The following is a 27,918-nucleotide window of genomic DNA, read 5'->3' as shown; positions in this document are numbered from 1 at the left end:
AATTAAATCACTTGTAAGAGAGTGAATTGGAAGTTTCAAGGTAGTCAAAGTAATTAAAATCCTGATGAAATTTCCCCGACTTGGGTGCCAAGCTTTGACTTAGCTGCTGCTGTGAGGCTGCAGAGGGAAGGCACAAAAATAAAATAGGAATAATTGTTTGCGCAGAGGGCCAGGCCGAGAGTTTGTCCTGAGCACACGTAACTTGAAACCCACCCTATCTCTTCCTCCGGTTGGCTGCGCGTCTCCGGACAGCGTGTATTTGCTCTCCACTACTTAACTTTCCTGAACTTGAAACGGAGTGGAATTTCGATGGAGAGTTACCCATTAGCTCCAGGGCTAAATTTAAACCTTTAATTAAATTAATCCGTTGATCTTAAACACACTGCTACTCCTTCAGAAAACTGCAGTGGAGGTTTCTTAGGTGTCGCAGAGCTTAATCCAGCGTGACAGTTGTTCCTTGCTGCATCTGGTAAGTCACCCAAACCGCACACTTTAGCTCCGGAGAGCCCCGCACCCCAGCCCAGAAGGCGCTGGTGGGGGTGGAGCTGGGCTCGTCCCGATTCCGGGCCTCTGTTTTGAAAGGGTCACCGCGTCCTCGGGCAGGAGCCCATCTTTCTAGAACACAAGGTGGATGCCAACCAAATGTATGTTTGTGAAGTAAGTGACAGAGAGAAACCGACATATCAATCCCAGTTTATGGGGGGGGCATCATAATCCACAAAAGTTGGCGACAAGGAAGAAGTAGTGTGCCTCAGTCGTCATAGAAATGAAACACGTGTCGGGGCCAAAGTAATTTCGGTTGGCCTTTGCTAAGAAGTGAAAAGCACCAGCACCTTGGGTCGGGAGCGTGTAAATCAAGCCCGGGCACACGAAGATGTTCCCACACTGGGCTCTCACGCGCCCCGGCGCAGGCCTGTTTGGGGGGCGGGGGGGGGTTGCAGTCACACCTGGGTGATCGGGCCGCTTTCAGGTGCGGCGTCCGCGGGGTGACACCCTAAGGACTTACTCGTCCGGCCCAACGGCAGCGCGGAGTGCACTTAAGCGCGCTCGCTGTCCACATCTCCGCGTCGCCCCCAGTGATCGCCCTGCAGCCCCCTAAGTCGGCGTGACAGGTCCCACGCTGGGGCTGCAGGGGCTCTGCTGGCACCCCACTCTCGGAGCCGCGCGCCGTGGTGACGGGCTCGCCTCCCGCACCTGGCTTCAGCACGCCGCGGGAGCCACCGCCTCGGCCCGCGCTCCCTCCTCCTCCTCCTCCTCCCTCCTCCTCCTCCCTCCTCCTCCTCCCTCCTCCTCCTCCCTCCTCCTCCTCCCTCCCCTCCTGCGCCTCCCGCCGCCCGCCTGCGGCTTTGTTTTCCTCCCAGGTTCCACGGCCCACACGTGATTCTGTTATTGCTCGGAGCGCGAGCGCGGGGCGCGTGCACCTACAAATACGGCGGGAGCCAGCGCACGGGGAGGCAAGGGTCGGCGCGGCGCCCCCGCCTGGTCACCGCGCCCGCAGCTAGTCCCGAGCATGGCGCGCCCGCAGGGGGGCCGGGCCACCGCGCACCCCGCCCGCGCCCCGCGCCCTGCCCAGCCCGGGTCGCCGCGGCTCGCGCCCGCCGCTTAACGCTCGGCGCCGCTCGCTCCTCCGGGCGCCGCGGACCCCGCCGCAAACGGACACAATGGCGGCGGCCACCGCCACCCCCGGCACGGCCGCCTGCAGCAGCGGCAGTGCAGGCTCCGACGCCGCGGGTACCGGCGGGTTGCAGCCGCAGAAACAGCCGGGCCCGCCGCCGCTGCCCGCGCACCCCCGGAAGCCGCGCATGGACCCGCGGCGGCGCCAGGCTGCCCTGTCCTTCCTCACCAACATCTCGCTGGACGGACGGCCGCCGCTGCAGGACGAGTGGGGAGGCGACGGCGGCGCGCCCAAACCGGGCGCCAGGGCTCGGCTCAGCCCGCTGCCCACCGGCTGCAGCGCGCTCGCCACGCCGGGCCCCTGCGTCTCGCAGCCCTGGCTGCTGCCCCGCGCGTCGGGGGAGCTGTCACTGCCGCCCCGGCCGGCGCCCATCGCCGCGTGCGTCCCGCTGCAGTCGCCGCCGGAGGGGCCCGGGCCGGAGGAGCTGGAGGAGGATGACGCCTTCGCCAGCGTGCAGGTGCCGGCGGCCGCCTTCCTGGGCTCCGGAATCCCCGGCAGCGCGAGCGGTAGTCGGGGTCGCCTCAATTCGTTCACTCAGGGAATCCTGCCCATCGCCTTCTCCAGGCAGACCTCCCTGGAGCAGCCGGGCCCGGGCGGCGGTGCCGGCGCCGGCGCCTTCGAGCAACTGCAGAGGTCCCGGTGAGTGTCCGGGACGCGCTGCCCTGCGTCCCTCCCCGCGCCCCTTGCGCTCGACCCCGGGCCGGCTCGGGGTTGGAGAACGGGTCCCCCTACCCTTCTTTCCGCGCCCTTGACTCCTGCGATACGGGTCCGAATCCCTAACCACAAGAACTCGCGAAAGAGGAAGGGCCGTGGGAGTGTGTAATCACGTGCGTGTGTGTGCCTGTGTGTGCGTGTACACGAGCCCGGCGCTCGCAGAGGGAAAGCACTCCGCCCGTGCTCTAACCCCAGAGTTGCAGGAGCGCTTTGAAAAGTGGCTCCCAAACCTCCCAGCACGAGGAGAGATCACAAACTTCCTGAAACCGGGTCCAGACCCGGAGGCGCGCTTACAGGCCTGGCAGGGAGCTGGGGGTGGGGTGGGAGCGAACGCGTGAGCCCCTCGGAGAAGTCCGGGGGTTCTGCAGCTGGGGAAGCACTTTCCTCATAAGAAATTCTTCCTGTGTCTCCCTGAATCAGGCCCAGAGGCCACAGGAAGGGGAGGGAAAGCTTGACCCCATCCCCCCAGCGAAGATGAATTTGCTGGCGGTGGTTAAAAGCCACTTGCCAGCTTAAGTTGTCTGCAGCTGTTCGGCGTCTTAGCAAAAGCACGAAACGGTGGACATCTGCTTAATCAGGAAATAGCCGGACCACGTGGCCATATGTTCAGGGGCAGTTGGTGTTGGGCATCTGCAGGGGACCAGAGGGTCTGGAGGTTGGGGGCAGCCAGAGTGGGGAGCAGACAGAAATGCAGCGTGTTTCTTGTTAGTTAGTAAGGCGGCCTCTTGTGAAGTTAGTGATAGTGGAGGCTCCACCTTATCACTAACTTAGGTGGCCTGGATCCTTGGTTTCCCCTTCAGGAGTAGGCCTTTCCCAGCAGTTCCCTGGCTCCCTGTCACAGCCCCTCCTGTGATACTCCCTGAGCCCGGGCTTGCGGTGGCCTGTTGCAAAACCCACCGTCCTCCCTTAGTCAGATGGACAGACCGGTCTCATCCAGAAGTTTGCTCTCTTCCCAGCTGGTGAAGTCACAACCGCGTTGGTGTGGAGCATGGACAGGACTGCAAGGCTAGGGTGTGGGCCAGGCGGAGGCCTGGTGGTTGCACTGCTGAGTTATGGGCTCTGGGCACAGGTGACAGTCCTGCTGTGGTATGACTTGCCTGAGCTCGCCTCTCCCCACTAGCTGGTGAGTGCCAGCCGGGGCGTGCTCACTCAGCAGTTCTGGGCAGTGTGGCGGAGCACTTGACATCACAGCCTGGCCCAGAACCCCTGGAGTTTGAGCCCAAGGCCAGCAGTCGGGCATGACAGGAACAATAGTAAACGTGGGTGTTGTTCTAAGCCAGTGTGCAGGGCTGGCCTGGGTCACCTGGTAGACAGTAGCTGGAGACAGGATTACTTTGCAGTTTCTCCAAGAAACTCATTTCAGGGGATGTGGAGGATCTTGTGTGTTAGTATTTTTGAGCCAAAGAACTTCCAGAGCTGAAGTCTAATCCTGCTGCTCTGAGCCTGTAGGTCTCATTGATCCCTCCCACCCCACTCTAAAACACCCTTCCCTGGCAGTCACGTTCCTCCTGCTACTCCGGAGCAGTACTACTTCTGGCAACTCCAACAGGAAGTTTATAATGACAGCTGTCGACAGAAGCAGCATCAGATTAGAGGTACAAAGCGGGGGGGGGGGGATATAAAACTGATTTCAGAAAGGTCTCTGAAGACAGGCCAGCCAGGCTAGGGATGGTGACCAACTTGGGACATCCTAGGACACTTTGTTGCCCTGCTTTTCAGACCTTTGAGGTGTGCTGCTTTTATGACCCCTGAAGGGCAGGATCACCTGCCAGGACCCGGTGCAGAGTCCTCTTGCCTGGCCTAGGCGGCAAGGCTGCTCTGTCTCCATTCGGCTTTCGTCGTCAGGAGTCACTGCCCCCCGCGGTTCTCTGTGCTGCTTTCCCAGGATGTGCTCTGCCAATCAAACTAGACTTTCCTCAGGTTGATTTCTAGCTATTTAAGGGATTCCACGGCACCTTGCTGCTCAAACCCTCAGCCTCCCTGGAAGCGCTTAGAAATAAAGGTGGCCTCTCTGGCCCACACTGCCCTGCTTGCCGCCAGAGCTGCATTTTAACAAGCCCCCGGGTGATTCCTACACAAATGAGAGTTGGAAAAGCGGGCGCGGTGAAGCTGAAATCTGCCCCTTTTTATGACTTTTCAACTTTCTGCGTAGAGTTTGTTTGGGGTACATAAAAATCAGGATTTCATGACCTGAAACCTTGAAACCCTTCCTTTTTGGTTCCTTCCATTCCAACTCCTGTGAAACCAATCCCAAGGACTTGCTAAACTCTGAAATACAACAGGGAGGACCATTTCTGTGCCAAGCCTTGGTGCGGGGATGCGCTCAGCACTTGTGCATCCAGGCAGTGACGGCATAACTCGGTACACGGGGCTGACTCCCAGCCTCCCTGGGTGTAGGCTCTGTCACAGGTGAGGAGATCCATGGGCCCAGAGAGATTGAGCAACTGCCTCAGAGCACCCCAGCTACTGAGAGGCATGTGTGGTAATGGACCCAGTTGGAGTCAGGTTAGGGACTTGGATCACTGACATCCAAGGCTGGTGTCTTGTACCTAATAAGCCCTTAGATAATTTTCAAGCTGTTAACTATAAATGTGATGTGTGCTTGGAATTCAGCAGGCCACTTTCCGTGGTGGGATTGTATCAGTCAGTGTTTACTAGAGAAACAGTTCTAACACAAAATATGCAAATGTATGAGAATTTACAAGACTGGCTTACTGTGGCCACCCACAGAGTGGGATGAGGAAGAGTGCAGAGGGTCTGTCTGCACACTGGAGACCGAAGGATTCAGTCGAAGGTCTGGAGCTCACTGCAGTGTCCCGTGCGAGTCTGTATCAGGAGGCCTAGGGGTCTGCGATGGAGGCTGAAGACTGAAGGCTCTGCTGGAAGCCAGGAAATGACATCCAGGGCAAAGACTGGAGCTCCTCCAAAGGAACAGAAGCAGGTCCGTCCTTCCTCAGTTCCCTGTTGTACTATCCTGGGGACGAGGTGCCAGAGAGTGGGTCCCCCATATCCTAGGGTGTGGAATTGCTGAGCTGATTTAAACTTCTCAAGTTGACACAATCGATCAGTTATCACAGTGGTGCTATACTCCCTTTCCCCTCATCCCTCCAGATTTAGTCCCATTGTTTGGGGCTCCCAACTTTTCTCAGGCTCTTTTCTTTTGGGGTGCCCAGGGCACCCAGGACTGGGCCTGCGGATCCTCCACGCAGCTCTGGGAAGCCAGCATCGGGTGTGCAGTGTCGGAGGTAGGATGCCTCCGACATTTAGCTTCATGCCCTGTTGTGGTTCCTGTCCACTGGGGCCGAGAGCCCGGATCAGGAGGGTGTTGCTAGGTGACAGGAGTGTGCGTTTATAAGGTGTGTCTTAAGCTTTTACTTTAACAGCTTCATCCTAGCAGCAGCTGGCAGGGGCCCTTGGTTTTTCTATTTCCGGGAGCTCCTGAGCAGCAAGAAGCAATGGAGTCAGGCCGAGTGAACTGTTCACCTGCCAGGAGGGATGCAGGGGGACAGACAGGGTCTGTAGATTACACTAGTTTGGTTTTTGGAACATCCAGGTTTGCATTGGCCTTATGGAAGGGAGGGTGTGTGAGGCAGAGAGCCCAAAGCTCCAAGTTCGAATGCTGAAGCCACCGTGGCAGCTCTCTGACCCAGGCCAGGTTAACCAGCCTCTCTGTGTTTTTTTGTTCAGGGGAGGCTTGGCCTGTGGCTCTGGTCCATTCAGTGTCCCCTGCACTTGGTTTGTTCCTGGAGGCTGAGTGTGGGCCCTGCTCCCTGCCCAGGCTCATCAGGATAACTTAGGGATCCCCTGCCTCTTGTTTTGGGACGGGGATTTGCTATGTCCCAGGCTGGCCTGGAACTCACAGTGATCCTCCGGCCTCAGCCTCCTGAGTATTGGGCTTCTAGGTGTGCACCACCATGCACAGCTTACCTGGGCATCTCTTGTGTGGCACATTCTCCCTTTCTCACCAGCTCCCTGCACGCACACCGACCTACCACACTTTGCGGAGGGAGGCCTTGCTCTATGTGAGGCTGCTGAAATGAGCTCAGAGATGCTGAGTAACTTGTTTGAGGTCCCTCGGCCACTCCTGGTGGCCCCACTTGGGGCTTCTACCCATGCAGAATAGGGGAGGTGGCCGTTCTCCCCTTGCACGGTCAGCACCGTGCTTGGTTACTTTGACCTCCTGTTTACCGCTGATCTTGGAGCCATTTTTCCAGCAGCGTGCATTGTGGAAGCCAAAGCTGCAGTCTCAGGCTGGGCCGGGCTCTGGTGGAATCACTTTTCCCAGACACAGGTGGGCCATGCGCTGCTTTGGGCTGAGGGCCATCGGCTTGTGGCCCTTGCTGATGACAGAGGCATCCTGGGTCCTGAAACCCAGAACGTGGTGAGCTGGGGAGGCACCATCATTCGGGAGCCTGCTGAGGGCAGGTGAGTGCCCATCAGGGGCGGGAGCCCTGGGGCCACCTGGCTCTGTGGGAGGACAGGGGAGCTGCTCTGTGGAGGTGCCCACCTGCCCAGCAGCTGGCCTGGAAGCTCCTGGCACCTGGACTTCGCCTTCTTGGAGGGCTGTGCAGTGGGCAGAGGCAGAGCAGGCACCACGGTGGTGAGATCCCGCCAGCACCTGTGTGGCTGCGATCCTGTCCCCTTCAGGGCCCCGTGTCCTCGGGTGGTCACAGGCAGGGTGGCGCTGGTGGCTGTGCCCCTGGCCCTGACCCAGTCCTCACCGAGAGATGGGAATAACGACCCTGCTCCTCCAGAGCGTGTGCCCCTTCTTTGGACTCTGGGTCTTTTCGGTGTCACCGGATCCCCATCCAGGGGGAGGGGCCAGCAAACTGTGGCTCTGCATCAGGCGCTTTCTTGGAAGAGCCATGCACGCTCAGGAGTGTGTTGTCTTTGGCCGTCCGCGTGCTTTGGGGACAGAACTGTGCAGTTGTGACAGAGACCGCAGAAGCCCAAACTGCTTATTCCCTGCCTCGTTCCTGGAAGAGCACGTGGCCTCTCCCAGCGTTTGGGGCACCAGGCTGTGCCATGCCAGGATGGGCCAGGCCTTCGGAGGGCTGCAGGCTTCCTTTGCCCGTGAGCCCTTCTCCCTAGGCAGCCAGAGGGAGCTTTCCGAAACCCACATCTGACCCACTGCCTGCAACTTCTCCTGTGTCACCTCAGGCTCCGAATCGCCTCTGCCACCTCACCTGCTCCCTGCCACTCCCCCACCCTTAGAACATCTTCCTTCTCTGGGTCCCGCTGGTCCTGGTCACTGCTCTCCCACCACCTGCACCTTCCAGTGCATTTCATTTTCCCCAGTCATTTATTTACTGGAACCAGCTGTGTACCAGCACCTTCCGCAGCCCCTGCCCAGAGTATCCTCCCCCACGGGCTGTGCCTGTGTAGGAACAGCCCAGTTGTATGAGTTGTGCACCCACCCAGGCCTGCTTCTGCCTGCCCAGGGAGGGAGGTCACAGGCTGTCCTTTCCTTCTGTCTGCTCAGCAGTCCCGGAAACAGTTTGTACCCATTTCAGAGCTGTGGACTCTGAGGCGGGGTGAGTTGGAGAAACTTGCCCCTGTCTACTTTGCAGCACCCTGAGGTGGAATTGAAGCCTGGCTTTTTGGGCCCCTGAGCTGGGTTTCTGCTAGACATCATGAGCTGTAGCTGGCTCCCAAGGGGCTCCATGGGGGCAGTGCTTGTTTTGTGTTTTTATTTTTGCAGTACTAGAGATAGAACCCCTGGCCTTGCTCTCGCTAGGCAAGAGCGTTACCCCTGTGCTACATCTCCAGCCCCTCACCCTGCCCCTCTTTCTGGGTTTTTGAGACAGGGTCTCGCTATGTAGTTCAATCTGGCATCGAACTCACTATGTAGCCCAGGCTGGCCTCAAACTCTCAGCAGTCCTCTTGCCTCAGCCTCCCGAGTACTAGGGTTACAGGTGTGCACTACCATGTCTGGCTTTAGTCATTTTTATCATTTACTTTTTTATGTTGAGAAAGGATCTCATTAAGTTGCCCAGGCTAGCCTTGAACTTGCAATCATTCTGCCTCAACCTCCCAAGTAGCTGGGATTACAGGCTTTTGGCACCATGCCTGGCTCTTGGAGGCCATGGAGGACTCTGAGCTGGTTGAAACCATCGTGGCGGAAGTATTTATACCACAGGAATCAGCCAGTAAGCTACAAGTTGGGCTTCCCTACCCCTTCCTGAGAGCAGGTCATTAGCCTGTGTACCTAGGGCTAGACCATACATCTTTTTTTTTTCTCTTCTCCCTCTCTGGGGGCTGTGACAATGTCACTATCAAAAGAAGCCATGTAGGGGCCTGGGGATTTAGTTCAGTGGTTCTGTCGCCTGCCTCGCAAGCGAAAGGTCCTGAGTTCGATCCCCGGTACCAAAAAAAGAAACAGAAAGCTATACCCTTTAAGTTTCAGCTTATGTACAGTTTAAAGCCAAACTTTTCAGGTACAGGAGCTAAAACAGATGCTTAGCATCATGTGTAGGAATCATAAAAGCTTTAGCTGCTGCTTAGTTTACAAACTGTAATGTTGTATTTTTATTTTTGTTGGGTTTTTAAAAGACTCCAAGAACATAAAATCAATTAAAGTTTCTGGGTCCCGTTTCTCTGTTCATAGTTTAGATTATTGCACATGAGTTTATATTCAACAAGGTCCTCATTAGTGTGGTTTGGGTTTACTGCTGCACACTTAGTCACAAAGCCAAAGGCTTGTGAAGCAGAGCATACAGACACGAGTGGCCCAAGACCTAGAATATTAACTGGGGAGAGAGTGCAAGGAGCCACTGCTGTTCCTGCCTTAAAGAACACTGTGTACTTAAATCCATGATAGATAAATAAAAGGCATCCAACGAGTGACCAAAGCAGTTTTTGAGAATGCCAAAGTTTCTGAGTGCCTAGCACATTGATTTTTATTTTAAAGCCCTTCTCTCATTGACCCGATTATTTATAAAGCAAAATGTCTACTTTAATAGCTTGGGGCGGGGGGTGGAAGACGAAGTGCAGGTTTTAGCTCAAGGACAGAGATTGGCAGTTAGGAGGCAGAGGGCTGATCTGCTGAGAGCTGTGTCTCAGGGACCTGTTTTTCACTGGGCTGAATGTTTGCTTAGAGGCTGAGCAGTGGAGGAGGAGGAGGATTGCAAATGTCTAAGGTAACTGGGACTCGATTATCTGTCTTACCACTAACAACTGGTAATACTGTAAGTTCTGCCTCTTGTTCGGTGCTTTATACCTTACAGAGTGCTTTCCTTTATACTTTTTCATCAAAGCATTTCAAAAAGTGGGTGAGAACCAGGCATGGTGGCACACACTTGTAATCCCAGCACTTGGGAGGCTGAGGCAGAAGGATCAGTGCAAGTTCAAGCCCAGCCTGGGCTACATAGTTTGAGGCCAGCTTGAACTACACAGGGAGACCCTGTCTCAAAAAATCAAAAACCAAAACAAACAAGCAAACAAAAACCAAAAAGGCAGTGGAATCGCATAAATTAGAAAGTGGCCATGTGTGATAGAGCTGGAGTTTCAAAGTCTGCATTTTCTAATTTTAAGTTAAGGGTTTTAAAACAAGCAAAAACTGTACCATAGCTGTATCAGTTAAGGAAAACAAAGGTTAGTTCCTATTAAGTACTTTAAAAATGTATTCTCCTTCCTGCCCCAAATTAAACCTCAGAAGAGCAAAAATTTTAGGACCCCATTTGTTTCAGACCTGTGGGCCAGAGTCAATCCAGGTCAGTGTGTTAAAGTACAAAGAAACACTGTGCTGTCCCCCGGGCAATCCCCGCCTGGGAGGACGCGGATCTGCTCATGATAGCCCCTGGATAGGCCAGGGGAACCCTGGGCTGGGGCGTGTGGGGGACAATTTTCCCAAGAACAGCAGCTCTGCCCCAGTAGCCGTGGAGTCCATTCCTCCCCCAGGGAGTGGGCTCTTGCTCCCTTCCCAAATCCATGCCTCGAGGCCTGGTTTCAGCAAGATGTGAGGACGAATTCGGGGAGAGAGCAGCTTTCAGGTTTTTTTCAGCCCCTCGTGGGCACCCCAGTCCCTCTGAGCCTCGGAGTCTTCATCTGGAGCTGCCGGGGGTAGCAGGTGTTAAAAGTAAGAACATGACACGAAGTGCCTAGCAGAGGTTTGGCCTTTAGTGCTTGAGCAGTGAAGTCGGAGCTGCTGCTTCCGTTCACAGCTGTACCCAGCTGGCCGCCCCTGCATCTCCATCAGGAAGCAGTCGAGAAGCTGGACCAACCGGGCCGCCAGGATCACGGGGAACTGATTTGACGGTGCCCCAGGGATTGGATTGCTGCACTTGGTTTCATACACAGTAGGAAAATCAGAGCCGTGAAGGAAAGCGGTTCCCCTCCATCAAGCATGGATTTCACCCCCGTGCACTGGGACCTGACAGTTTCCATCTGCAAAATGAAGCCAGGCGCAGCAGATTCCCGTGTTCATCATTGTGCCTTTGGAGCATCGGTGCTGATGTGAGGAGCGATAGCCTTGCCTCACGTGTACCCGGGGGTCCCTGTCACCTCCACTGGCACCCAGGAGGGGAATGTGACTTTCAGAGACCACTCAGGGAGGTGAACCTTTGTGCCCTCCCCCTGTGGAATCTGTGGCCCTTGTTCTGAGGTCTTTGCAGGGATGAGGGGTCCCTGGGGGATCCACAGGGCAGCGTGGCCATGGCCGGGAGACAGAGTGGCTTGACCTCACCTTACACCCCGTTTCCCCTCCCTGTGCTCGGGTGTGGCAGGGCGAGGGTCGGTCCAGGGCTCCCTGGTGCAGCCCGTGTGGCATCAGGTCAACGTGGGTGTCAGTGTCAGATCTGCACGTGCACCTGTGTGTCAGGCGGAGCTTGGTCATCCAGAGGTGCACAGAGCCTCAGGTCTGCTCCAGCTGGAAGGAGGGTCCCTGGATGGCAGAAGTCAGGGGGCCACCTTGCCTGAGGAGGGAGCAGGTGGCAGCCCTGGCAATGGCCTTGGAGCTGGGCCAGCAGGGCGGATGTGACCTCACCATGGGCACGTGTTGGAGCACGAGGTTGCGCTGTCATGGAGAATGTCATTTCCTTTCAGCATCTTTTTCCTTGCACACATCAGTAGAAGGGAGCCAGGAGACTTTGGAGCAGGGACTGGTGTGAATAGAACTGGATTTTTGGAAGCCGAGGCAGGTGGTGTGGAGGAAGGAAACCGTATCAATACTTTTGTTTCTAACTCGGCATTGTAGTTGTCTTGTCCTTTTTAGAACTTGTGCACTTCCAGAATGCTGAGCTCTAAGGAGTACATCTCTGTTTACACATACAGAATTTAGGAAAGAGTTCCAGGACACTCAGGGACACCTGGAACTTTCTCCCTCAAGGAGGGAGAGGTACTGGTTGAGGAGTAAGGTAGCAGAGTCCCAGGGAAAGGAGGGCCCTGGGCACAAAAGCAGGTCAGGGCTGTGACTGTTACTAAGAGGTGACGCTCGCCCTTTTACTGTGGCTGCTCAGGAACCATCTGGTTCAGGATGGCCCCTCCATGCATCACATTATGGCCTGTAGCCCTGGGGTCCATGTTACGGTAACCGCTTTTGCAGCCCCTGTTTCTGCTCTTCTGGTGTACACTGGCTAGTGTACCCCCCCCCCCCCAGTTTATGTCCACCCAGAAGTTCAGAATGTGACTTCAGGTGGGAATAAGGCCCTGGCGGATGCCATTCGTCAAGTTGAGGCTGTAGTGCACTAGGGTGTCTGCAGTCAGTGCCTGGTGTCCTGAGCAGGCCATGCGAGCACGCAGAACAGAGGACAGACGACATCGACCGAGTTGGAGTGATGCTCCCACACCCAAATCATGCCCAGGAACCGGCAGCACCAGTGCTGGAAGAAGCAAGGAGGGAGGGAGTCTCCCTAGGGGTCCAGAAGAAGCCCATCTTGAAGGTCTGGTCAGCTCCCAACAGTGCCAGGCAGGGACCTCACCTTTAACACTCGACTCATTGGGCAGCATCGCATATCCCACCACAGCAAGCCCCAGTGCCCAGCCTAAATTGCAGGGAGGCTAGAATTTGGGGGCAAGATCCCCTGCTTTTGTCAGTGTTTCGTGAGATTAGGCCCACACTTCTCAGGAGGTGCTCCAGGCCAGCAGCTCTGGGAGCTTTTAGAAAGCCAGCTTCCAGGGCCGGGGATTTAGCTCAGTGGTTTTGCTGCCTGCTGTGCAAGTACAGGGACCTGAGTTCGATCCCTGGTACCAAAAAAAAAAAAAAAGCAGCTTCCAGTCCCTGAGACCTGGCACCCCGAAGTCTATTGCAACAGCCCTTAGTCGAGGTGTGACTTTTGCCCGTTTAGGTCTGGGATCAGCCCCTTCTCAGACCAAGGCTCGTGGTCTGGAGCTTTACTGTACTTTCTGAAATACGTAAACAGTGCCTGGCGCTATTTTCATTTGACTTCAAAGCATTTATCCTAGCACACACGGGTGGAGTGATCCGGGAGCCAGGGAGGCAGGATGGGGTCTCCGTGTCTCTGTCTCCCTGCCAGCCAGCCGTCTGTGAACTTCTGCACTCGGCTCCCAAGAGTTCTGTTCACTGCAGCTTTCCCGTCCTCCTCCGTCTGGTGTTCCTGTTCCCTCATCTGTGTCCTCCTAAAGCATTTTCTATTTACATCTATTTTAAGGTCTTCACACTTTTTCAAGTGTTCACACAGATTTGTTGAAAGCTTTCTGCCTTGTGCCAAGGCCGGGGAATATGGGGGGTGCACCAGAGAGGAGGCCCAGTCACCATGGATCTCAGCATCTGCCGTGGGAGACAGGCAGGAAAAAGGCAACCAGAAACCTCCAAGGAAAACACGTCCTGGAGGGTGCTGAGGAGGCAGTCATAAGGGCCGGAGGACTAGAACATCTGTTAGACATCGTGGCCGGGAAAGGAAGACAGGAGGCCGTGCAGGTGGCTGAAGATGGGACGCGGGACCCGGGCACTGGAGCCGAGGGCTTGTGAGCTGTGTTAGGAGCTGAGGGAGCTGTGGGCAGAGTTGGCTGATACCATGTGCCACCACCAAGACGTCCGCCCCTGAGAAGTGGCTGGAGAGTATTCACCAGGGAGCCCTGTGCTCCGCTTACAGGTTAGGGTCCTGCCGGCAGCTGGGGGAGCTGATGGACAGACAGGTGCTGATGCAGCCAGACCCCTCTGAGACGCAGAGGCCTGGGCTGCGTGGAGATGGCGAGGGCTTGATGGTGCCCGGGGCACAATGGAGGTGGGATGGTAGAGGACATCGGTGAGTTGCCTGGTGCCTGCCGTCGCGGGGCTTAGCACCGACTGGAGTCTCCACAATAGTCACACAAAGATAGAAGACGATCGGTGAGGTGGCTTTGACCCTGCTGGACTCTGATGCGTGCCGTGGTGGTGGGAACTGTGGGTCGGGGAGGCTTGCTTCTGGGTGACAGCCAAGCTAAGCTCTCGAGGAGGGCTGGGAGGGCCAGGGTGACTGGGGCAGATAGCAGGAGCAGGCGGAGGCCGGGGCTGGAAGGACCCGGGAGGAGCAACGGGTGAGGAGAGCAAGAGAGTCAGTTGCAGTGGTCGGGACAGCAGACGGCTGCTTGGACCACAGTGGTAGGGATGGGAGAAGTAAGTGGACTCAGCAGACACAGGGCACAGTGGGTCGTGTTTGAAGATGGCTTGGACATGGAGGGTGGGGGGCACCAAAGAAAGCGCCGGGTTTCTGGTGTGTGACTGATTGGATGGCAGCGCCATCTTGAGACAAGAGCAGGGTGTGGCACGGTCCACTGTTCTGAGATTTTTTTTTTTTTTTGGTATGGGGGATCGAACTAGGGTCCTTGCGCTTGCGCAGCAGGCGGCGAAACCACTGAGCTAAATCCCTGGCCCTGTTCTGAGATTTTTTAAATGCTACTTGGAAGCAAAGCTGTACATCCTAAGAGAACCCTATTTTTTCCCTTTATCTGTTTTCTCCCCTAATCTTATGTCTTTATTCCCCTAATTGCTTGAGAGGATGTATCTGCAGGGCTATAAATAACTTTTGAATGAAGATGTGCATAGCTTCCTTTTTCTCCCAAAGTGGAGGAAAATGTTCATGCTTGTACTCATTTCCAACCCACGTGCCTTAAAAATCCTAATATTACTTCTTAAGGTACATATTGAACAGATCAGTTTCCAAAAACAAAAACCCCAAATCAGATTTCATTAAAAGATAATTTTTTAATTAAAAATCCTTGCACAAGATCATTAGATTTTTCCAAACAATTCCCAGTTCAGTCCTGCACGTATTCGCAACTGATTACCAGGTGCTGACATCTGAGCCATTTCACATATGAGGGGAGATCTGTTCTCCACGAGAAAGAGAGATGTCCCGGTAACTGTGGAATGGAGCGCTGCAGTAACCAAACCTGTGCCCAGCGCGCAGGCAGTTTGTTCTTACCCTGGATTCAAAGTACGGCTGAGTGCGGGTTCAGTACCACAAGCAGCAGTTGCATCTTTTCCTTCTTTTGTTGGTGGTTTTTTGTAACAAGGCCACTTAAGTGAATGCTCCGCCCTCTGAGTTTAGGGAGCCACATGGAAATTGGCTCACATCCCAAATCTGCCCTTTCCTAGGTCTGTGGCTTTAGGCAAGTTCCTTAATGTCCTTGAGCCTCAGTTGTCACCTGCACAGGGAAGGTAATATTTAATCATCACACACTGGGCAGAGTGACTGCAAAGAGCACATCCAAGGATCTCTGTAAAGACCTCATCACTGTATCTCGCTAAGCATCTGATGCGATTATTAAATCCCAGAATCTCCTCTGTTTTACACGTTTTGCAGGAGCTGATATCGCCATATGAATGAGGGAATTGAACTTGAGAGCATTTGCTTTTCTCCCCAAGGGCTGGAATCTGAAGACCAGGCTCTTGCCCCTCTGCCCTATTACCTTTTGATGCATGTAACATTTTATCTTAAGTTTTGTGACTTCTGGAGCAAGGCCAGTTCCGCCTTAGGATCTGGGTGGTGATTCTTGATTCTTGCACTGTTGAGGCTTTTGCTGTCTAAGAAAATACACCAATGTCCTGGTCATTTACTGGCCCAGCCTGTGATTTACCAGGCAGGGCTCTGTCGGTGAGAAGGTAGTGTGTGCTCACAGTTAGGAAAGCAGATTTTAAAATCCAAATGTGTTTGCTACAAACACAAGTGAATAATTGAGGCCAGGCAGCTTGGAGGTGATGGGGATGGTATATTTCATTCCAGTCATCACGCAAACAGTATTTCACAGAGCTGGAAAGAATTTAGTCTGCAGAGCTTATAAAGAGGTACGATGGTTGTTCTGAGTAACTTTAGTTCTTTTGGAGCCAGGAAAATAAAAGTCAAGAAGACGGAAGTATAAGGAAATGAATAAGATACGTGCAGGCTGCTGAAATCTGGCATAAAAAGAAATATTTACATGGAGTTCATCATTGATTTTATATTGTCGCAAATTGGTAGCAGATGCCTGCGTTTCAGACAGACTCCCAGGCTCATCTGAGAGTGTGAGTCGGACAACAAGTCACTCTACCACTTGGAATGCCGACTGATACTTCAGTAGTTTTTTTCTGTTTTCAAAGGGGAAAAGAATGCATATTACAAATCTAGAAAACAGGACTCTTCCAAATGTCAATCAACAGAAGATGCCCAAGGGAGGAAATCTCCAGTTTGTTCTTCTAACGCTGGCAGAAGTAATTGAGGTGACACTTTCTTAGCCTTGGCATCTCCCTCTTGCCTGAGAGTTAGTTCAGCCATGTGCAGCCACATCCAGAGCTGGACACCCCCTTTCCATTTTCCTCCGACCTCGGGGCAGAGGAGAAACACAAGAGCTTTTCTGTCTGGCTGCAAGGCCTCGCTTGGGCTCCATGTGGCAAGGGCTCAGAATTGTGGTGTGGCAGAGCACATTTCCCCTGTGGGTGAAAATAGTTCATTTTGAGGTGTAGGTTTGGTTTCCACAGTGTTTCCTTATCCTATCGGCCGTTTTTCCTGCTGGCATTCGGAGGCCTCATAAAAATAAATTTGGGATGGGCTGACACCTCTAGCTTCCCTGGAGTGCTTTCTCCAGTACTGCCACGTGGGCCCCTGTGCTGATTGTCCCCAGGAAGCCATCAGAGAGTCACCTGGGTGGACAGAAAGCCCAGTCCATGCTGGCTCCGGACCTGCCACGTGGTCAGATTTGGAGAGATGTTCTGCGGGTCTGCCTGAAAGGGAGGAGACTGGGTTGGGAGGATGAGGTCGGAGATGGCGCGTGTGGAGTGAGGCCCTGAGGAGATGGAGGGGCTCCCGGAGGGTCCTGCAGCCCCGGGCAGGCCTGGCGCTGCCCACGTGGAAGGCCTGTCATGTCTGCATAACTCGACAGCTCACTTTAATTTATTTATTTTTGGTATGGGGGATCGAACTTGGGACCTTGTGCTTTCGAGAAGGCGCTGGAACCACTGAGCTAAATCCCCAGCCCTACAGCTCACTTTTAAATCACTAAGCAATTTTCTACCAGATGCTGCTCCAGAGTCTGTTTACCTGCTTACCCATTGAAGGGCATCTTGGTTGCTTGTGGATTTCGCCCAGCATGAGTGAAGGGACAATTCCGTGCCCTTGGCAAGAAAGAGCTCTTGTCCTGCATTCCACGCTGATCCTGGCCGGAGGCTTCTGGGTGGCAGATGGGAGACCCACAGGCTGGAGAGCACCATGAGTGGGATTAAGGGCTTCTGACCTTTCCTCTTTAGGGCCAGGACTCTGCACTTCCACGTCTGTGCTTTGTCCTCCTGCCCTAGCCACCTCTGCGTTAAGGGTGGTGAATTTCTGTACTAAAAATTTGAGCTAATATACTCAGTTCTCATTATTCACAGTGATCTGTTTTATACAGTTGGCGTAGACATGGAATTAGGAAAAGTGGAACCATTATTTCTAGGGGAAATACACAGGTGATCAGAATATACAGTAAATGTTTGAATTTAAAACATTTATTACAATAAAAGACACATTGCCATTAATCACCCTCAAAATGCATTTATCTCAGTATTCTTGCCACTTTCTCCAGCAGTTCTGGAAGTTGTCTTGCCTGAGTGTCTTTCCAGGGTGTGATTAAAAAAATATGACAAGGGCCGGGGATTTAGCTCAGTGGTTCTACCGCCTGCCTCGCAAGCACAAGGTCCTGAGTTTGATCCCCCGTACAAAAAAAAAAAAATATATATATATATATATATATATATGGCCAATGCTTTTGCTGAGTGCCCGCTGATGGAAAAGCAGCCTTGCAAAAACATTACCATGCATCTTCACCCACCTTATCCACCGCATTTGGCACCATGTGACTTCTGGCTCTTTCTCTAAGTCCAAACAACTGTGAAATGTAAACATTTCAGAAAGCAGCAAGAACGAGGGGGAGTTTTTGAGGGGGATGAATGCCACTGTAATAATTTAAAAAATATAATCATTCACCCTAGTTTTCAATCACACTGCATAGGATATCAGATTCCTGTAAGCCTCTGGGCACACCATTTTCGTCGTTTGATCAGAATATACCTTTGCTCTCCATGTGTTTTGGTTTGCAGACCCCTTATTTAATATGTGCTGTTGCATCATAATCAGACTCCATACGGTGCTGAGACTTATACCGGAATAAAACTCCTCTTACATGGATTTTTTTTTTTTTTTTTTTTTTTTTTTTGCCACTCACAGATAAGATTTTTCTTTTTAGTAGTATGTGTTCGCAGTACACAATGACCACATCCCTGTGGGGAGCTGATGTGTATACAAAATGCTTCTTCATTCTTTTCTTGCCCCTTCTCTCTCCTCTCCTCCTGTCCTCCTCTTGATGTCCTTCTCATTGAGAAAGATCCATCTACTTACTGTTACCTATCTTTTTTAATTTTTACATTTTTTTTTATATTGAGGTGCACTATTATTGTTCTATCAGGACTAAGGCTTATCTATATTAAAATACAAAGTCTCAGTTTTTTGGTTTTTTTTTTTTTGGTACCAGGGACCCAACTCAGGTCCTTGCGCTTTTGAGACAGGCGTAACCACTGAGCTAAATCCCCAGCCCAAGACTCAGTTTTAACAATGAGTATTTTAGAAAGAAATATTTATAATTTAATAGACACTTGAGATCAATTTTATTTTTTGATTATACACAAAAGTAGAATGCAAAATTATGCATATGACAATTTTCAGTTAAAATTATTGAACATATTGGAAAGGTGACGCATATACATTCAGTCTGATAAAATTTTATTAAAGAACTAAAATCGAATGGAATACAGGCAAAGTTGAAGGGGAAGAAAATTAAATTAATAATATAAATCCATTGAGATTTCCATTTTAGAAACAAAGAATCATTTAAAATCAATGATCAGTGAAGATTCAAATAAAAAAAAAAAATTATTGAAGGTCCTTAAGCATACCAGAATACAAGAAACAGAAGTAGCACATTAGGTCAGTAGAAAAGAGAATTTTGAACAGTGAGTATAAAAATTAAATAAACCTTCTTTGATATTTAAAGAAATCTCTTGTCTGGACGTATTTAAGATAGAAAAGAAAGGAGGCTTATTCTTTCCTTTTCCCTTTGACAGGAGCCTGATCTGACTGACGGCTGTCATGTCCTGCCCTCTGTCCCCTCACACCCTCAAGGACAATGTAGAAAAACTCGAGCCAAGGTCTTCCTGCCCGCCCTGGGTCTCTATCTTTTATTATGCTCTGTATTTATACTTTGGGTTTCTCACGTAGGAGAAACCACATGCTATTTAAGCTTGTGCCACATGGGTTCTGTCCCTAAAGGACACTGAAGCCTCTTTGTGCTCAGGAACCGCCCCCCCCGCCCCAGACAGTGTTCCAGCACTGTGCTTTGGACCATTTTAAACAGTGGAATTACCAAAAGAAACCCCAGAATGGGAAAAAATGTGGTACCAAGTGGTATGAAAAAGACACCGCGTACAATATGAGCTGAAACAAGCAGGCAGAGCATCACCTTGTTGATGTCACTGGGCATGTGTGTGTTGGGTAACTCAGAGTTTTTACCATTCTGCACACGCATAGGAAAGTTGTTATGGGCATTGATTTAGGAGTCACAAACTTTAGGACACAGGCAAATTTGCAAATACAGAATCTGCGAACAATAAGGACCCTGGGGTACGTATTTTTTCAGGTATTTATGAAGACACTTGTTGGCTGCTGAGGGCTTCCTTAGCTAGACAAGGGGGTGTCTTGGAAGGAGGCCATCCTGTCTTTCACAAAGGCTTGTCTCATTCGGTTTCGTTACCTCCCTGCAGTGACAGGACCAGCACCTTCTCAGATGGTAGAATTTAAGTGCTGGCTTCATAGTGTAATAACGCTTAGAAATCATCAGGAAGAAGGTGATTTTTATCTGCATGACAGTTAGGTGAGAAGCGGCATAACATCGTGATTAAGTGCATCAATTCTTGAGCCAAGCTTCCTGGGTTCAAATCCTGCCTTTGCTGCTCCCTACCTGTGAGCCTCTGGGCGAAATAAAGTAAAACCTTTCTGATCCTTGGTTCCCTTATTTGTAAAATGAACATAATGATGAGCTCGGCATGTGGTGTTAATGTGAGACTGAAGTGAATTCATCCAGATTGAGCTCGGAGATCTTGCCAGGCACCCTGTAGACCCTGTGTGTGCTTTAGCCGTGATGATCATTGAGGTGAGGAGTCCCCAGGAAGTGCATGTCCTGTCCCTTGTGAGGGTTGTAAATAAATGAGGGATCCAGGGTAGGGTGGCTGTAATTGCACGGCTCAGCCAAGAAGGGATTTTGTAATTTTCCGTTTGGGTTACATGGTCTGGGGCTGGAAAATCTGTTTTAGAGATTTATTCATCCAATTTGACTGTCAGCAGATTAAACCTGTGTCATTTTTGATGCGTGGACATCTAATCGGATGAGCAGATATCAGTGGGCACCTGCTAGGTTCAGTAGGCCCTGCCTCCGCGTGTGGATATTTAAGTAGGAGAGGATGAGAACAGGAAGCAAGGGAATGTATAATTATTCATGTAACGAGGAAATTTATCTGTGACCCCCAGACCCCCAACTTTACAGCTCCTTAAATATATTTAAAACTTCCAGTTTCCGCTCTTCTCTCTGCTGTTTAGTACAGAGCAGTCATGGGGACACGGAGGACAGAGCCACCTTGTGTGCGGGGTCCCCAGGCTCATTTCTGCTCTGGACTCCCAATAGACCTCAGGCAGTGAGCCCGCCGCTTAGTGTCATGCACTTTATGCCACCATCAGAAGATAATTACAAAGGATAGGATTATTTTCTGTATCCATGTAATTATGACATGCTAGTGATTTGGGAAATGGAGAGATTTTTCTTCTTTCTTTCTGTATATCCCCACCCCTCCATCGACCCTGGTCTCACAATGGAGGGGACGCTTCAGTTAGGGACAAGTACTGGGCCTTGGTGGGGAGAGCAGCATAGCAATTTCTCTTTGCTCTCATAGAGACACAGGGTCTCAGAACCTGCCAGTCTGTGTTCTGATAGAAAACTTTGCCTGCCCTCCTTACATTAATAGAACGTGCTTGCTGAAGTGTTGTTTTCGGAAAAGTCCTATTTCCTTGAGAGAAAGGGACACCTTTCTGATAAGTAGGTATTTTGTGAGATGTTTTAAGGAGACCTAGTACCCTAGGTAGTTTTTCCACCGCAGACACTTTATCAGTGAACAAGTGGTTCTTTCTTCCATGTCACTGTAGATGATGCTCAGGGCGATGGTACAGGATCCACTGCTAAATGATTCCAGTCAGGTGACTTGACTGTGAGCTTAAAAAAGACATCTGCTTAAGGTTAAAAATAATTAACACAGACACCTAGACAAAAGGTTGTTGCTCCTTGCGAGATTAAAAGTCGTCTGCTGGTGCACCGGATCTTTGTGTTTGTCTCGAGAGAATCTTTTTTCATTTCATCTACAGATAAAAACTTAAGTGGAGAAAATGATACAAGTTTGCTTTTTTTTTCTTCCATAAAAAAAATATCTGGCAAGTCACACAGTTTACAGTACCCTGCCTTTCATGGCTCTAGGAGGACTCTTCATTGCTCTGGAGGGTTGGAAGGCAACTTCTCTAAGGCCGGTTTGAAATGTTCTAAGATAAAAACAGCAAAAATTTTTTAAAAGAGTTGTTGAATTTCAAATAGCTGTTTTGGCGGATGAGGGTGAGTAGAGTTTAGAAATGGAAAGGTTGTAAGCAAGGTCATGCCCTCGGGGCCAGGGCAAGCCTGGCACCCATCAGCACCTGCCTGTGGTCTGCAGGTACTCCAGTGACCCCACCTGCAGGGACCTGGGAATGTTCCCCTGGGGTTGTTCCTCACGGCCTTGTGACCTCTGTGGTCTTCATTCTGAGACTGTTGGTAGAGAAGGCTCCTTCTAAATAAAAAGTGACCTACAGGGCTGGGGATTTAGCTCAGTGGTTCCACCACCTGCCTTGCAAGTGGAAGGACCCAAGTTCGATCCCCAGTTCCAAAAAAAAAAAAGTGACCTACAGTGAGCCCTTAGTGACAATGTCCATAGTCCCAGCTACTCAGGAGGCTGAGGCAGGAGGATTCCATGAGCACAGGAATTTGGAATCAGCCTGGACAACACAGTGTAAGGCTCAATCTCAAGAAAAGACAATAAAGACCCGTGGACTATGATTTTTTTTTTAAAATCTGACTTTAAAATTTTACAAATGGGCTGAGGATGTGGGCTCAGTGGTAGATCCCTTGCCCAGCATGTGTGAGACCATGGATTTGATCCCCGAAGCTATAGCAAATAAACAAAACTAGAAATAACAACTTTTCTGTCGTGTCTCCCCTGTTTTCCCCTAAAATGCTTTACTGATACTTTGGGTGGGGCGCCGTGTTCCAGAGGGCTTTATCTAAATGACAGTTGTGTTTAAATGAGTAGCAACTGGAAAAGAATAAGCCAAATGCTTGTAATCCCATCACTACTTCTGGTGGACTTGCCCCTCCGCTGGGCCCTGGCTTCCCCCGTCATCCATCTGTCCTGCATTTCTTCTCCTGCTGTGTGCGAGGCATTAGAGTTGCACACACTTTACATGTGCTTTTTGTTTACTTTTCACTGTCAGCGATACAGGACCATTTACGTGGTGGTGCTTGAGCTTGAATCCAGAGCCTCGTGAATGGTAACTTCATGCCGTACCACGGAGCTACACTTCTGCTCTGACCACATTTTTAAAGTACTTGGAAAACAATAAGAAAGCTGGGTATTTTTTGCACAAGTGAGAATGAGATTCTTTCCCATAGTAGATTTAACTCAAGTCCAGGCTCCTGAAAGAAAGGTTGGATGCCAGGAAGAGAGCCGTTTCTGTGTTCTTCCCAGTGTCCACAACTCAGACGGAGCAGAGAGGGTTAAACAACACTGTGCTAAGGCTCCCTGCCCCAGTGGATCAGCCAGCTTTGTCCTCACTGAGGCACAGTGACTAATACAGCACCCCTGTATAGAGGGGGAGAAGCTCAGTTCAGTCCCTGGTCATCAGACTCAGGGCAGAGAGATCAAGGCAGAAGGGCCCGAGGAGCAGAGCTGCTTACTTCATCGTGGCCCTGAAGCAGAGCTGCAGAACAGCACAGAGAGGAAGGGGCCAGGGCCAGACATGGACCCCAGGACCGTGCCTCCAGACACACCCAAAAGTGTGCTCCACCAGTCAATCCCTGGGGCAGATCCCAAAGCCAATCCCGTTGACGCTCCATCCTCACTGCCACACTGGATAATCAAAACTTTAGAGATATGGTAAAATATAAATGTCACCATCTTTCGATCATTGTGAAGTGTGCAGTTCAGTGGTGTTGAGCACATTCACACTGCATTGCAACCAATATCCAGAACTCCTTTCATGTTACAAAACTAAAACTCCATACCCTCTAAACAACTTCCCTTAGTTTCACCACGCTCTAGCATGCGTCGGAATTTCGTGCTCACCCACCACGGGTACCTGTGCTGCTTCCTCCTCTTCGCTGTTGCGAATGCTGCTGCTGTGGCCGGGTGTGGATCAGGCTAAAGCTTTGGCTCTTTCCCTATCTTCTGGACGCAAACTCCAGACAAGGGCCAGTTGCAGAGGGAAAGGGAAGGCTGCTTTGAGTACAATGATTCCTTTATGGTGCCCAACATTCAAATTTCCAGGAAATGAGTGATTTTCTGTGTTGGAAGGCAGCAGTTTTAGAGTGAGAGTGTGTGTGTGTGTGTGTGTGTGTGTGTGTGTGTGTGTAAGCATCTGTGACATTAATCACGACCTTTTATTTTTTAGTATTAGCCTTTTCTGTTCCTTGCCTTCTTATCTATTATGTTTTGTTGTTGTTGTTGTTGTTATTGTTTTGGCACTGGGATGGAACTCAAGGCCTTCAAATTGAGCTACATCCCCAGCCCTCTTTTTATTTATTTTAACCTAGGGTCTTCCTAAGTTTCTAAGTTGCTGAGGCTGCTTTCCACTTGCAGTTGTCCTGCCTCAGCCCCTACATTGTTTTTTTAAAACTTTTTCTTCTCTGATATACATAACAGATTTAGAAAAAGAAAAAGAAATTCAAGTTACCCATAAATGCACCACCCAGAGACAATCAGTTAATATTTTAGTGTAGGGTGTGTGCACACGTGGATGGTTTAGGTTTGGCAGTTGTGTTTTGTGGGGGGTGGGTATGTTTTCTTTAGAGACTGGGCTGCATGTACTTTTCGGGCACATTTCTTTTTCTCAGTGTCCTGCACACTGGGAACATATCTCTGTCACTGAGTTTGTTCTGCCCGTGACTGAGCAGCTGCTCCAAGCTCTCCATTCCTGCAAGCATGCTGAGTTCTTAGAGCGGCTCTTGTCAGAAGTCGGGGTGTCCAGAGTGTCCATGCTGAGCATGATTTCTTTGTCTTAGTGGAGCTGGCGAGCAGGGCCTCCCGACTTTCTAGTAAAGCAAACCAGGAGTCCTAGGTGGCTCTGAATGACTACAGTGGTGTAGGGGTGGCAGGGGTGGCACCCCTGGAAATAGAAACCAGATCCTTCACTCACCGCCTTGTGCTTGATTCACTCGACAAAACGGTCCCGAGATGCTTATCAGCGGAAGTCATTTCCCCTCCTCTCCTGAGAGCGTGCTTTAATATTTTTATGTTTTCTTCACGCTGATTTTAATTCTGCATCTCTTTTTCTTTGTTTGTTTTGGTATCGGGAATCAAACCCAGGACCTTGCGCTTGCCAGGCAGGCGTGGCGCCACTGAACTAAATCCCTGGTCTTTTTCCTTTTTTTAATTAAAAAACAATGAAAAGTTTCTCTGCTTCTTCAGGATACTTCCCGAATCTTTGCTCTCACGTGGCTGGTAGCGTGGCCGCGTCACAAACACCGCCGGATGTGCTGAAGGCCCTGGCCCCTCGGGCTGTCCTCCCCTCCCCGTGGAGAATCGGCAGGCTCCGGATGGTCCAGCTGTGGACCAGTTTTTTTAAAAGCTGTTTGGAAATTCTGGGCCTGTTTTATATACCAGATGTCTGTCTCCTTTTTCTAACAGTTTTATTAGGTTGTTTCAAATATACTTCAAAAGGACTTACAAGGTGCCATCCATATGGGAATGGCATGGGTTAGATTCTACTGATTATTATTTGTAGGGTGCTAACTTGGTGCTAATTATCTTAGGGTTTCTTGGGGTGCTGAGTATTTTGACTCATTCAGTCATTCAGAAGGCATTTGCTGTGCACCTAAAATGACTTTGAGCCCTAGACCTAGGGAACTAACTCTAGGGAAGCCAGACCCTGCTAGTGCAGAACCTGCTAGAGGCAGGCCAAGGAGGCTGGGGCCTTGGGGTAGAGGGGGCTGTAGCCTGTGTGCATGGAGCAGTGGGAGGAAGATGGAAGAGCCATTCTGAGGAAGGGCTTGCTGGAACCCATGGGTGCTCCCTCGGGGACCTTGGGAGGTGGCTCTGCCTCACTGGGGAAGGGGGCCACATGGGTCATGGCAAGGATGGGCATGGAAGAAGACTGGGGCCTGCAAGGGTTCCCACCCTTGGTCCATTCCCAGACTTAAAAGTGACTATCAGCCAGCGTGGTGGTGCACACCTGTAAGCCAGCACTCCGGGAGGCTAAGGCAGGAGGATTCTGAGTTCATGTCCAGGCTGGGCAACTGAAAAGTCTTGGTGAGACCCTGCCTCAAAAAGGGGTGGTGGTGGTGCTGGGAATGTATCTCAGTGCAAAGGCCCTGGGCTCAACCCCCAGTATCATAAACAGACCCAACAGACAGATTCCTGTCAACACCAGGAAGCTGGGCAGATGCCTTGCAGGGTGGCACCAGCATCTTTGAGCAGGACCAGGCCGCGGGCTCCTGGCTCCTCAGGGCCATGCAGGATGACCCCACCCCTGGGCAGCCGATCATACTGACAGCCAGTTTGCCCTCACAGAGTGCAGGAAACAGGAGTGGAATTTGCACACCTGTGTTTACAATGGTATGATTCACCATGGCTAAAAGGGGGAAAGAACCCAAGTGTCCACCGGGGAATGAACAAAATGAGGTATACACAAGCGGTGCACTGTCATTCGGCCTTCAAGAGGAAGGGGACTGCTGTGTATATTTTATCATAGTACATTTGGACGAGGAGCAAAGGTGTGCCTGGGCCAGGACTAGAGGAAGCCTTCTGGGCACTCTTCCAGCCTGTTTGGCTCCTGCCCGGGATCTGCACCCGAGGGCACAGTTGTTTCAGTTATCAATGACATTTCGCCTCCACTAGGCCCTGGTCACCTACCTAATGATTAAACGTGGAATCTCAGGCCCCTCTGCAGAAAAGCGAAGTTATCTTTCAGGTCCACGGCCCTGCAGGATTCCAGGAGTGGTGCCCCCTGGAGCCCAAACCAGGTTCCCAGGGTTATCTAACAGCCAAGTCACTCCTCTTCAGTCAGTGGGGAGAGCTTTTCTTTCTTTGCTAACTTTCATTTGAGAAACAAAACTTCAAAGTTGTTTGGAAGCTAAAAGAGCCTCCTTTCATGCAAGGCAGGAGCGTCACTTCTTTTGAAACAAATTTCTGGATAACTCATTAGAATTTGAAAGGACCGGAAGCCAGGTTGCCGTTGCTGTAAGAGGCACTGGAGGTGTTGAAGGGCCACGTGACCTGCAGAGGCCCCCGGGCGCCTTTGAAAACCAAATGTTTCCGGAGATGGCAGTGCTAATTACCCTGCTCTGATCAGTGATCAGCACCGGTTTACACATGGGTCGAGTTATTCTGCTAGATGCCGTAACTGTACACAGATTTTGTGTGGATGGTTCCCCAGCTTCTCTGTTTGGCAGCCACAGGGTGAGGGGCTCATGTGTGGCCGTCGTGGCTGAAGGATGGCCCAGTGTGCCATGGTTGGGAGCCACCAGCCGGAGGGCAGCCAGCCTGAGTGGAAGGTGGACGGCCAGGCACCCCGTGCCCTGCCAGCCCCTCAGTCTCACAGGTAGGTGCTAGCTGCGAAGGTCTGGATGTGGGAATTGCCCCTGGTCACAGTGGGGCTGTCACTTTTCCCTCACCTACCACCTCGGCTCTGTAACCGTGTGGAATCCTGAGTTTCTTCATCTACAAAATAGGAGTCAGAAGATGTTAACAAAAGTCCCGGTGCAGTACTTGGTACAAATTGTTCTCAAGAGAAATATAATGTAATCAGGGCTGCAGCTTTTGCTCCGTTCTGACATCCTTCCTGAGACTCTTCACGCTCTGTGTACGGTCTGCCTGTGCACGGAGCCAGGTCCCCTCCCTCCCTCCCCATCTGTCTTGGAGGTTCGGTGGCCAAGGTCGCTCCTGAGCTGTACCTGTTTCTGGGTCCCAAAGCCACACCCCCAGGTGTCCAGCAGCACATTGATGGGCCTTGGGTCCATTTATGCCCTGTATGTTTTTTATTGCTTTACTAGCAGAAGCCAGGCTGCTGGGATTGTCTGATCCTGGAGAGTGACTCTTGGTGCTGATGATGCCTTCACACTCAGAGCATTTACCAGGCCCAGTCCAGCATCGCAGTGCGCCTCGCGTGTCCTGCCTACTGCCTGAGGATTTCCATTTGGAAGGACACTGGGGGAGTCCAAACTGAGTAGGGACCAAGGACTAAGCAGAGGGGCTGCTCCAGCTTGTGAAGTTTAAGACTGCCTTTTCCCATAGTGTTGGCTGGAAGGGGCTGGGCAGAGTGTGTTCCGTCCCTTACAGATTTGGTTGAGTACTCAGCTGGGATGGGACGAGTGGACTTGTGACCTGTGTGACTGGCCCCACCCCACCTGGGTTCCTGACCTCCAGGATCTGCACTGGCACCAGCACCTACGGAGCCTCCTCTGATTTACCCCTCTATGTCCCCACCCTGGGCTAGCTAGGCTCCTTCCTGGTCTCATAACACCTGGGACCCAGGTCAGCACACTGTCCTTTTCTATAATCGTCTCTTCTTGTGTCTGCCCACCAAGTTGTTCTTGAGAACAGGGCCTCGATCCCTTCGTCCCCCCTTGGCAGCCCAGCACCTCTTGGTGTGGGCACTTGGTGGATGGTGGGGAGTGGCTGAATACATGAACGAGTGATGGTTCAGAGTCTGAGGATTTGGATTCCGGGGTGGGGTGGGGGTGTCATATGCCTTGAGCCTTTCCATGATACCCACCATTCTCCTCTCTGTGAAGCTTTACAAAGT

General features: G+C 51.5%; 1 protein-coding gene across 7 annotated transcripts in view; it reads left to right on the top strand.

Moving 5' to 3' along the window:
• Positions 1–359: 359 nt before the first annotated feature.
• The window catches only part of Cables1 (Cdk5 and Abl enzyme substrate 1), a 96,707-nt gene continuing 69,148 nt past the window's right edge, over positions 360–27,918 (top strand). Inside the window, exon 1 of one of the 7 annotated variants that reach the window (XM_021265161.2) lies at positions 360–469. Coding sequence is in view for 5 of the 7 variants with exons in the window: in XM_021265159.2 (XP_021120818.1) it covers positions 1,662–2,314 (653 nt within the window). In the remaining 2 variants the exon portion in view is untranslated. Of the gene's footprint in view, positions 470–1,353; positions 2,315–4,022; positions 5,331–27,918 lie in introns of those variants that run through there. The other 6 variants (XM_021265159.2, XM_087194052.1, XM_021265158.2 and 3 more) reach the window with 6 other exon arrangements.

The sequence above is a fragment of the Heterocephalus glaber genome, unplaced genomic scaffold (genome assembly GCF_053883595.1).
Source record: "Heterocephalus glaber isolate CG9 unplaced genomic scaffold, H.glaber_assembly_v1.0 deba00000331, whole genome shotgun sequence".
NCBI classification, from domain to species: domain Eukaryota; kingdom Metazoa; phylum Chordata; class Mammalia; order Rodentia; family Bathyergidae; genus Heterocephalus; species Heterocephalus glaber.
This window is presented reverse-complemented; position numbering and strand designations above follow the sequence as displayed.